The 10657-nt window shown below is 43.3% G+C and overlaps 2 protein-coding genes across 2 annotated transcripts in view; both read right to left on the minus strand.

The window, feature by feature from the left end:
• LOC137607090 (uncharacterized) overlaps window positions 1-3019 on the minus strand; it is a 3360-nt gene extending 341 nt beyond the window's left edge. Inside the window, exons 1-4 of the mRNA XM_068332584.1 lie at window positions 2882-3019; window positions 1468-1613; window positions 1218-1282; window positions 61-225 (exon numbers count right to left, since the gene is read on the minus strand). Coding sequence (XP_068188685.1) covers window positions 61-225; window positions 1218-1282; window positions 1468-1613; window positions 2882-3001 — 496 coding nt within the window. The 5' untranslated portion in view covers window positions 3002-3019. The remainder of the gene's footprint in view (window positions 1-60; window positions 226-1217; window positions 1283-1467; window positions 1614-2881) is intronic.
• Window positions 3020-4585: 1566 nt separating this feature from the next.
• On the minus strand, window positions 4586-9962 carry LOC137607091 (uncharacterized). The gene is made up of 6 exons (XM_068332585.1): window positions 9828-9962; window positions 7447-7592; window positions 5732-5796; window positions 4984-5148; window positions 4799-4903; window positions 4586-4722 (listed from the first exon to the last, which is right to left on the minus strand). The coding sequence occupies exons 1-6, from the start codon at window positions 9945-9947 to the stop codon at window positions 4682-4684; spliced, it is 642 nt and encodes a 213-aa protein (XP_068188686.1). The 5' UTR covers window positions 9948-9962; the 3' UTR covers window positions 4586-4681.
• Between the last annotated feature and the right edge of the window lie 695 nt (window positions 9963-10657).

Genomic DNA, 10657 nt, shown 5'->3' on the forward strand with positions numbered 1-10657 from the left:
TAACGCTGGATGACCTCTTTCACATGGAAGAAACTTGGAAGGAATTTCTCTGACTCGTACACATCAGATAAAAAGCATGAGGGTGTAACTCCACGTCGCCAAAAGTTTTGTCAATCTTCAACATTTGTAGGAACGGGTCGATGTTTCTGACGGTGTTGTTGGCGGTGTATGCATGACAACCATCAGGGCTGGGCAGCACTTGGAACACCGACGTCCAGTTGGTGACTGAGGACAGAAGCACTCAGGTGTTAGAATTGAAAGTGGATCAACATGCTAGTGTGGATAGCTAGTTGGATAATAACCTGCATACATCCGAACAGTTGGCCATTGAACTGATATATTAAACAATTTCATTGCTTACAAGGTGGTTAAAGATCCAGGTCCATTGCTGGAGTTTCTTTTTTAGCTAGGGATCGTGTTGCGTGTTGCAAGATGCCGCTGACGATTGCAGGTTGTACAACAGTTGTTGGTCTCAAACTAAATGTGCTTGAATATTCAGGGGATTGTGAAATCTTCCATGTCCAATGTGGGCTTCAAGAGCATGTAGTGAAAGGCTTGACAGCTGTACGTTCATTCATTCATTTCCATACCGCTTCCACAGGCGAGAGGCGGGGAGACGCCCCAGACCCGTTGCCAACGCAACACAGAATATAATCAACATGTTTTACCACCTGGAACTGACTCCAGGAGTACAACGGGAATTTGACAAAATAAATGTTGTGTACTACTCTATGTGTTGAGCAGGAAACATTTTACCCTAATGGCATTCCCCATTGTGAGCTCAGTGGTGGGTCCTGATGGACTCATTCAACCTGACACCTTTAACCACATCTCATCCCAGTGCACCACATACAGCCGGGAAAAAATTAGGACACCCCATTGAATCATCAATTCTTTATTAAACAATGTTCACATATCAATGTCCAATCGTGTTTTTATTCATTACTGGAAAAGAAGGGGATTTATTTACAACACCATGCTTGACATCTTGAATCCAAAAACATGGATGTGGTCTTCCTGCCTCAGGCCCAACCCTTCCACTACGTTACTAGAGACTACATTATTTACTTCTATTGTGACAGTCGTCATCATCATCATCATCATCATCATCATCATCATCATCATCATCATCATCATCATCATCATCATCATCATCATCATCATCCTCATCATCACACGTACACACCAATGGACTGGAGTCACATCAGGGAACTTACCCGACATAGTGGATTTGTCTCCTTCAATCGTCATGCTGACTCTTGACTCATAGCACTGTCCATTCCTGGAAAAACAGAGGAAGAGTTGCCTCAAAATCCATCCATCCATCCATCCATCCATCCATCCATCCAACATTATAAAACCTTGACTTTCCCTATAAATCTATTGCTTCATTTCCTTTTCTTTTCCAACATGTTTCCTGGTAAAGCAATGTCTTCATTTGTCCAGGAGATGCTGGTGTTGACTCACATCTTGTTATCCTCAAACATCACCACTTGATTGGGATTGGACTCCGATGGAGAGAATGTGAGCCAGGAGCTTTCGGTCACCTTCAGGATGGACTTCAGTGCATCATGATCTGCGTATCCAGCCAGTAAATTGTACCGTCCGTGTATCTGCATGCAAAAATCAGACAGTTCTTACTCAACCTGTTGACTTCTGTTTGGGGCTGCAACTGAATGATAAAGGTCCCATATTATGAAATACATTTATTTTCTGATCTCTAAATATATAGTGATCCTCCCTAACCCTACCAACTCCTAGAATCTGGAAAACAAACACATCCTGCATCAACTTTGGAGCGCACAAACTCACGAACCGGTGCTCAAACACAGGAGTGATTTGCTTAACCCAGCCCTGTCTGTGTGAGAACACTTCCCTCCCCCCCGGATAAGAGGGTGTTCTTCTGAGGATGAAGTTCAGTGTGTCCAACGCTAAAGGTGTCGCTCAGAACCAGACACACAAGGTGTACAAGTCAACGTAAGTGCTTCTATTCGGTCCCAGCTGAGGAAGAACAGAAGAGAATGTGGTTGTGTTTCTTTTTTGATGATAACATTGCCGAAGTTTGTTTGTGTGTGCGAACCGTTTTGCTGTGGCTTTCTTCAGCAATGACGGTCAGTACAAATATGGCTTTGCCTTGACATTGGCCCTTATAAAAAGAGTACGCCCACCAAAACAGGACTCGCTAACTGCACCCGGGCCACAAGTAAGAGTTGCCACTTTTCTGTTTAATTTACAGTTGCCTATGAGTATGGTGAAGTCAGCTTGAAGTATTTAGCTCCTCTTCAGTCCAATCTGTTAATGTGAGGGTGAAGGAGATTGGTTGGCCCATTAAAATGTCTGACAACACGCACAGATGACTGGAGACATAGATTACCATGTTACCATGAGCCACATCCTCTTTATGAGAGCGATCAGTCAGGGAAGGCGTTGACAAACGCAGCTCATTAGCATTTAAAGGGGCAGAAACAGCCTGTTCTCGGATGTACTCAAATCAATGACTTTTACATGGCTGAAATTCAGGACCATGCGGCAATACATTTTGAGTACAGTGTAGTTGGACGTCTGACAGCTGTGTGACATTGATTTAAAAGAGTACAATATGGGACCTTTAATGCTAAAAATGTCAGTGTTCATGTTTGCAGACAGCCAACAGAAGCTTCAATTTCTGTTTTTACTTCAAAGTGAAAAATCAAAATGGGAATTATAATCTGGATTGTAGTCCCCAAAGAGACACGAGGATTAACAGCACAACAGACATGAAGTCTCTATATATGGAGCGTCTATTTAGAAATGAACATTTGAAAAATGAAACAACCCATTGCATCGCAGATAACAGGCTAATGCTAAGCTAATTTTTTGTGCAGGAATGAGGAGGGCTTACCATGCTGTGATCAGCCAGAGACACTGGCGTGATCAAGGGCTGGCATTCTTCAGGCGTCAGAGCCGATACGCTCAGGAACACGCCGGCCAATAGGACGAAACCGCCGAAGCACAGATTCATGATGCAGCTGGACGTTGAACCAACCGCGTCTGATGACATCGTCAGCATTTATATGAGCGGGTGTTGACTCGTCTGGACGTCAGTTGGGTAGGACGCGTTGATGGCAGCGTATCATTGGTTGAAACTGGATTCTGTGTTTGCTGAAGGTTTTCAAAAGATATAGATTTAACCTCAGAGGTGAGGTCCAGGTTCCCAGTGTAACCCGTGTTGTGTGAATGATGTACCGATACAGCAGTTCAGCTAAAAGTGGTTGTATTTATTCTATTTTGAACATTTCTTGTCTCTGCACGAAATGGAGCAACTCAATGGAAAGAATGTGGACCATGAGTTGGATGGAACACACCCATTTAAAAAAAATACAAAAATAATGCTACGGGGTCTCAGAAATCTTTCTTGTGAAATAGACAGTATAAGACAAAACACTCCATTCATGATTAAACTTAGCGGAAAACTAAAGCACTTCATCTATATTTTTTAATTTCTAGTAGTTTTATAAACTTGTAGAACTTGTAAAACTTTATTTATTTGGAGCACTGAACAGACTCACCCTCCTCAAGCATAGCCAAAACTGGACAGAGGAAGGGAAGCACAGCCCACAAAGATGACATCATGAGGTCAAAAGTAATAACAACCCAAAATAACCGTTCAATGTTACAAATTAATTGTCTGAAAAATATGTTGAGTGTCCTTAATCTAGAGCTGCGAGGAACAAACAGAACGGTGGTTGATATGATTCAGTGGAAGTCATCAGAGTATGCAAAGTACATGGACGTACATTGTACATATAAAGAATTTTCAATATATATAATAAAATGTTTTGCATTACAGTACGCCGTCGCGCGATCGTCAATGATTGCGACTCCACCTCATCTGGTCAACAGTCACGTGATAACGTACACACATTGTATTGGCTGATGGCATCCGGAAGTGCGCTCGTTCCGGAATTTTGTGAAACACAAAAATGCTTTAAACAGTCTATAAGAGTGCGGGAAAAGGTAATACAGATCGAAGGTGGTTTAATATTAGTATGGGGAGGGTTCATAAATGTTTAGATTACAATAAATAATAAGATAAATAGATGGCGATCTCCATCTTTGTATATTTTGCTTTACAGCTTGGCAGACGACTCCAGCTGTTTGGAATGAAAGACAATCATAACAACCTGAGTCATTTGATCAGAACACATGTGTTCCACTGTGAGTTTAATAGCTAAGATATCACGCTAACAAGCTAAACTAAGAGGTACAAAGGAAATAATTATACAACAAACATCACCTTGATATCTTGCTTTACTCCACACAATTGAAAAATTGAACCCCGTTGGAAAAGATAGCCTTAGACGTCTTGTGTTGTACTTCAGACGCTAAATGAAGGTTAAATCAATTAAATTTGATACTAAATGTTGGCCGATGTTGGCTTTGAGTTGGAACTTTGTTTTTAATCAATAGATTCCATTCAAAGTTAGCTGATTCAGCTGTTTGTAGCTAACAGTTAGCTGTTCTTGTTAGCAGTGTCGGAATACATGATGCATGTACAGATGTGTTACTTTGAACCCAAAGAAAACCAACGAATTTCAGACAACTCTATTGAAAAAAAATACTTTTATTTGGTTAAAACCATCCTGAATAAAACCGTCTTGTTTGGTCTTTCTACTTTACAGGAAGGTCTTGGTTCTTGGTTTCAGAAGTCCACAACAGTGCCGGCCCCTTCAGTACAGAACCCTGCAGAGAGAGAAGGAGGTAAAGAAGTCTGTCTTACAGCACACATCCTGTTCTACCAGATGTGAAGGTGACGCACCATTCTGTGGATCGTATTGGAAGTCAAGTTCTCCAGAGTAGCCGAGGCAGCCCGCTTGCTTCTTGAAACTTTCCAAGTCCGAGTCCGTCACAGACGATTGTTTGCCTGTAAGACCAAAACCAAACGTTAACGCTGGACGACCTCTTTCACATGGAAGAAACTTGGAAGAAATTTCTGACTCGTACACATCAGATATAAACCACAAGCGTGTATCTCCTCATCGCCAAAGGTTTTGTCGATGTTAAACATCTTTAGGAACCCGTCAATGTTTCTGACGGTGTTGTTGAAGTTGAATACGTGACAACCATCAACGCTGGGCAGCACTTGGAACACCGACGTCCAGTTGGTGACTGAGGACAGAAGCAAAAAGGTTTGTGAACTAAAAGTCTAACAACATGCTATTGTGGTTAGCTAGTTGGCTAACAGCCCGCATTCACACCACCAGTTAGCAATTGAACTGCGAAATGAAAAGATTTTGTTGCTTCTAATGTGGTTTTTGATGCAGACACCTGGGACTGACTCCAGGAGTACCATGGGAATTTAACAAAATTAATCTACGTGCTGAGGAGCAAACATTTTACCCTGATGAATCCCCCATTGTGAACTCAGTTGGGGTCCTGATGGACTCATTCAACCTGACATCTTTAACCGCATCTCATCCCAGTGCATCACATACTGTATATGTTGAGCCATTTCACTGGAACAGCAACAACTAACTGGACAACATTGATTAGCTCTGGTCCCACCCAAATATCAGGAATGGTGGACCAGCCGTCCACCATTCCTGATATCTTGAATCCAAAAACATGGATGTGATCTTCTTACTTCAGGTCCAACCCTTCCACAACATTACCAGAGACCACATCATTAACTTTTATACCCTCGTCATCACACACACACAACAATGGACTGGAGATACATCCGGTAACTTACGCAACATTTTCATTTTGTCTCCTTCAATCAATGCGTTGACATTTGACTCATAGCACTGTCCATTCCTGGAAAACACAGGAAGAGTTCCTTCAGATACATCCATCCATCCTCTCCCCCATTACCTGTCCAGTAAACTCAAGGTTGAATCCTTCCTCCCACTCTATGTGCTGTGTACATGGATAAATAATGGATCCAATGTAAAGCGTCTGAGTGTCCAGAAAAACGCTACATAAACGTAATCCATTTTTATGATTACATCAACCTAAATAGATATAGAAATTGCCATAGATGTAGAGATAGATTGACTATTGTAATGTTCTGTTATCAGGGTTGCCTCGGTCTAGAAACAGGGGCCTTCAGATGGTTTCAGAACACAGCAGCAAGAATATTAACTGAAACTAGGAAATTTGACCATATCACCCCAGTTTTGGCTGCATTACACTGGCTCCCGATTCATGTTAGATCCGATTTTAAGGTACTCTTATTAACATACAAAAGCCTTAAGGGGCTTGCTCCAACCTATCTGTCTGATCTTGTTAAACCTTACACGCCGACTAGGGCTCTCCGCTCTCAGAATACAGGTCTCTTGTGTGTTCCTAGAGTTAAAAAGAAGTCAGCTGGCCAGAGGGCCTTCTCCTGTCGGGCCCCTTTCTTGTGGAATAACCTCCCTATAGGTATTAGACAGTCTGAATCCGTAGATGTCTTTAAATCTAGACTCAAAACATATCTGTTCGACCTAACATATAAGTAATATCAGGGGTGGCAGTCTCAATGTTTAGGTTTAGCCTAGTCCTGCCAACGAGCCGTAGGATTTCTTAGTTAGGCCCCTGCCTCCCATTAATCCTCTGCTATTCTGGTCCCTCTAGCACCACTCTCCCCCTGTTCTCTCTGTCTCTCTCCCTTCTTCTGCTGTTCTCTCTCACAGGCCTCTGTGTGGTGGATCATCGGCAATCGGCTACCTCTGTCTGCTTCCGTGGCTGGCGATAGCACAAGCTGTACAGTGGTCCTGTTTTCACAATCCATTAGGGGAGTCTGGTTCTGCCTCATTGGGTTCTGCTGTGGTTTTGGGGTTTTGCCAGAGTAACCTTAAACTATAACTTTTTTGAGCTGAATGACTTAGGCACTGTCTGGTCTGTCCTCAGAGTGGTGGATCCTCGGCAATCGGTGACCTCTGTGTGCTTCATCGGCTGGTGATGACTCACTCTACTGGATGGATCAGCGTGCCTTTGTCATACATTTATTATTGTTACTGTTATTATTATTGTGTTGTTAATCTGTACATGCGGTATCTATTGCTTCGTCTGTCCACTCCTGGAAGAGGGGTCCCTCCTCTGCAGTCTTCCTGAGGGTTCTCCCATCCATTTTTTCCCCTGTTAAAAGGGTTTTGGGGGGAGTTGTTCCTTATCCGATGCGAGGGTCGCACTGCTTGCAGTGCACAGAGGTCAGAGGGATATCGTCCATGTGCAGATTGTAAAGCCCTTTGAGACATTGTTTGTGAATCTGGGCTATATAAAAATAAATAAACTTGAAACTTGAAACTAGATAGATAAAAACTTTATCAATTCTGAAGGAAATCATGTAATCTAAACTTTATTATTGCAAAACTTTGACTAATCTTAAAACTCTGTTGCTTCACTTCCTTCTTTTCTTTTCGGACATGTTTCTTGGTAAATCAATGTCTTGTATTTGTCCCAAAGATGCCGGTGTTGACTCACATCTTGTTGTCTTCAAACAACGCTGCTTCATTGGGATTGGACTCTGATGCAGAGAATCTGACCCAGGTGCTTTGGGTCACCTTCAGGAATAACTTCAGTGCCTCATGATCCGTGTATCCAGCCAGGAAGTTGTGTCGTCCATATATCTGCATGCAAATATCAGGCAGTTATTACTCGACCTGTTGACTGATGTTTGGTGCTGAAACTGACTTAAATGCTATAAAGTCAGTGTTAATGTTTGCAGACAGGCAACAGGGGCTTCCATTTCTGGTTTCACTTCACAGTAAAGTATCACTAATCAAAGAAGATTGAAGAAGGAGAGGAGGAAAGTGTGTTCATACGAAGAGAGAGAAGAGGAACACCAAGACTATAGGACTGAGAGCAGGGATGATGAATGTTGGGACTATGACAGGAAAAGGTAGAGAGTTGGTTGACATGATGCAGAGGAGGAAGGTAGACATACTGTGTGTCCAGGAGACCAGGTGGAAAGGTAGCAAGACTAGAAGTTTAGGAGCAGGGTTCAAGTTGTTCTATCATGGTGTAGATGGGAAGAGAAATGGAGTAGGAGTTATCTTGAAGGAGGAGTTTGTTAGGAATGTCCTGGAGGTAAAAAGAGTGTCAGATAGAGTGATGAGTCTGAAGCTACAAATAGAAGGTGTGATGTTCAATGTTGTTAGTGGGTATGCTCCACAGGTAGGATGTGAGCTGGAGGAGAAGGAGACATTCTGGCTGGACTTTGATGAAGTGATGCAGAGCAGACCTAGAAGTGAGAGAGTTGTCATTGGTGCAGACTTCAATGGACATGTTGGTGCAGGAAACAGGTGATGAGGATGTGACGGGCAGGTTTGGTATCCAGGAGAGGAACGCAGAAGGACAGATGGTAGTTGACTTTACAAAAAGGATGTAAATGGCTGTAGTGAATACTTTCTTCCAGAAGAGGCAGGAACATAGAGTGACCTATAAGAGTGGCGGTAGGAGCACACAGGTAGACTACATCTTGTGTAGACGGTGTAACCTGAAGGAGATCAGTGACTGTAAAGTAGTGGTAGGTGAGAGTGTAGCCAAACAGCATAGGATGGTGGTGTGTAGGATGACTCTGGTGGTGAGGAAGATGAAGAGGACAAAGGCAGAGCAGAAGACGACATGGTGGAAGCTGAAAAAGGAAGAGTGTTGCATGACTTTTAGGAAGGAGTTAAGACAGGCTCTGGGTGGTCAGGAGGTGCTTCCAGATGACTGGACAACTACAGCTAATGTGATCAGGGAGACAGGTAGGAGAGTACTTGGTGTGTCATCTGGAAGGAAAGTAGATAAGGAGACTTGGTGGTGGAATGAGGAGGTACAGTCAGACAGACGAGGTTAGACAGGAATCTCCATGGACTATGATGTTTGCAGATGACATTGTGATCTGCAGTGAGAGCAGGGAACAGGTGGAGGAGAAGCTAGAGAGGTGGAGGTTTGTCCTGGAAAGGAGAGGAATGAAGGTTAGCCGCAGTAAGACAGAGTACATGTGTGTGAATGAGAGGGACCCAAGTGGAAGAGTGAGGTTACAGGGAGAAGAGATCAAGAAGGTGGAGGATTTGAAGTACGTAGGGTCAACAGTAGAGAGCAATGGAGAGTGTGGAAAAGAGGTGAAGAAGCGTGTCCAGGCAGGATGGAACAGGTGGAGGAAAGTGTCAGGTGTGACGTGTGATAGAAGAGTTTCAGTTAAAATGAAAGGAAAGGTGTACAAAACTGTGGTGAGACCAGCGATGTTGTTTGGTCTAGAGACAGTGTCACTGAGGAAAAGACAGGAGACAGAGCTGGAGGTAGCAGAGATGAAGATGCTGAGGTTCTCTCTGGGAGTGACCAGGATGGATAGGATCAGGAATGAGTACATCAGAGGGACAGCACATGTTAGAGGTTTTGGAGATAAAGTCAGAGAGGCCAGACTGAGATGGTTTGGACATGTCCAGAGGAGAGATAGTGAATATATTGGTAGAAGGATGCCGAGTTCTGAACTGCCAGGCAGGAGGCCTAGAGGAAGACCAAAGAGGAGGTTTATGGATGTAGTGAAAGAGGACATGAAGGTAGTTGGTGTGAGAGAAGAGGATGCAGAAGACAGGGTTAGATGGAGGACACTGATTTGCTGTGGCGACCCCTGAAGGGAATAGCCGAAAGAAAAAGAAGAAGAATCAAAATGGGAATTATAATCTGGACTCAAATCCACAAAGAGACACCAGGATTAACAGCACAACAAACAGAAACTCTACACGGAGCGTTAATTTGTAAATGATTAACATTTATTTTTAAATTATTTACTTCAAAATTAAAATTTTTTAAATATTGCAGATAAACAGGCTAATGCTAAGCTAAAGTCTCAGGCAGGAATGAGGAGGGCTTACCATGCTGCGATCAGCCAGAGACACTGGCGTGATCAAGGGCTGGCATTCTTCAGGCGTCAGAGCCGATACGCTCAGGAACGCGCCGGCCAAGAGGACAAAACCGCCGAAGCACAGATTCATGATGCTGCTGGACGTTGAACCAACTGCGTCTGATGACATCGTCAGCATTTATATGAGTGGGTGTTGACTCTTCTGACGTCAGTTGGGTAGGACGTGTTGATGGCAGCGTATCATTGGTTGGAACTGGATTCTGTGTTTGCTGAAGGTTTTCAAAAGATATAGATTTAACCTCAGAGGTGAGGTCCAGGTTCCACAGCAAATGACTCAAATGTACCACAGTGTGTCTAATGTCCTGAACATAGCATTTCCCTTATCACGACACACTGGAAGACAAAAAAATGTTACACAACAGAATGGAATGCCCTTAATGTCATCACACACAGTTGTATAACGAAATTTTTTAAAGACAACTCTCAGTGCAAAACAAAAACAGAACACAGGTACAAGAGACGAGCAACTGTAGAACACAGGTTACAGGTTCTCCCGATCTACTTGAGATTTTTCCAGGTTGATCCAGGTCAAGATTCCTGGCCACTTGTTTTTCTAATCCGTTACCCAGGCAACTGGTCACATCTCCACTGGACAGCATGTCGCTAGCGGATGCATCAGGCCCACAACACCAGGAAGCTGGCAGACTGTCTGGAAGAACAACTATGGTGAGGAACAAGGTAGAGCAACAAGATGCTGCAATGATGCCCAGAGGAACAGTTTTAATGGTGTGGTCGAGTCTGTCAGTCAAATAACATGTGTGACGGGCCCCCCAACAAAAT

Source organism: Antennarius striatus, chromosome 14 (genome assembly GCF_040054535.1).
Source record: "Antennarius striatus isolate MH-2024 chromosome 14, ASM4005453v1, whole genome shotgun sequence".
NCBI classification, from domain to species: Eukaryota; Metazoa; Chordata; class Actinopteri; order Lophiiformes; family Antennariidae; genus Antennarius; species Antennarius striatus.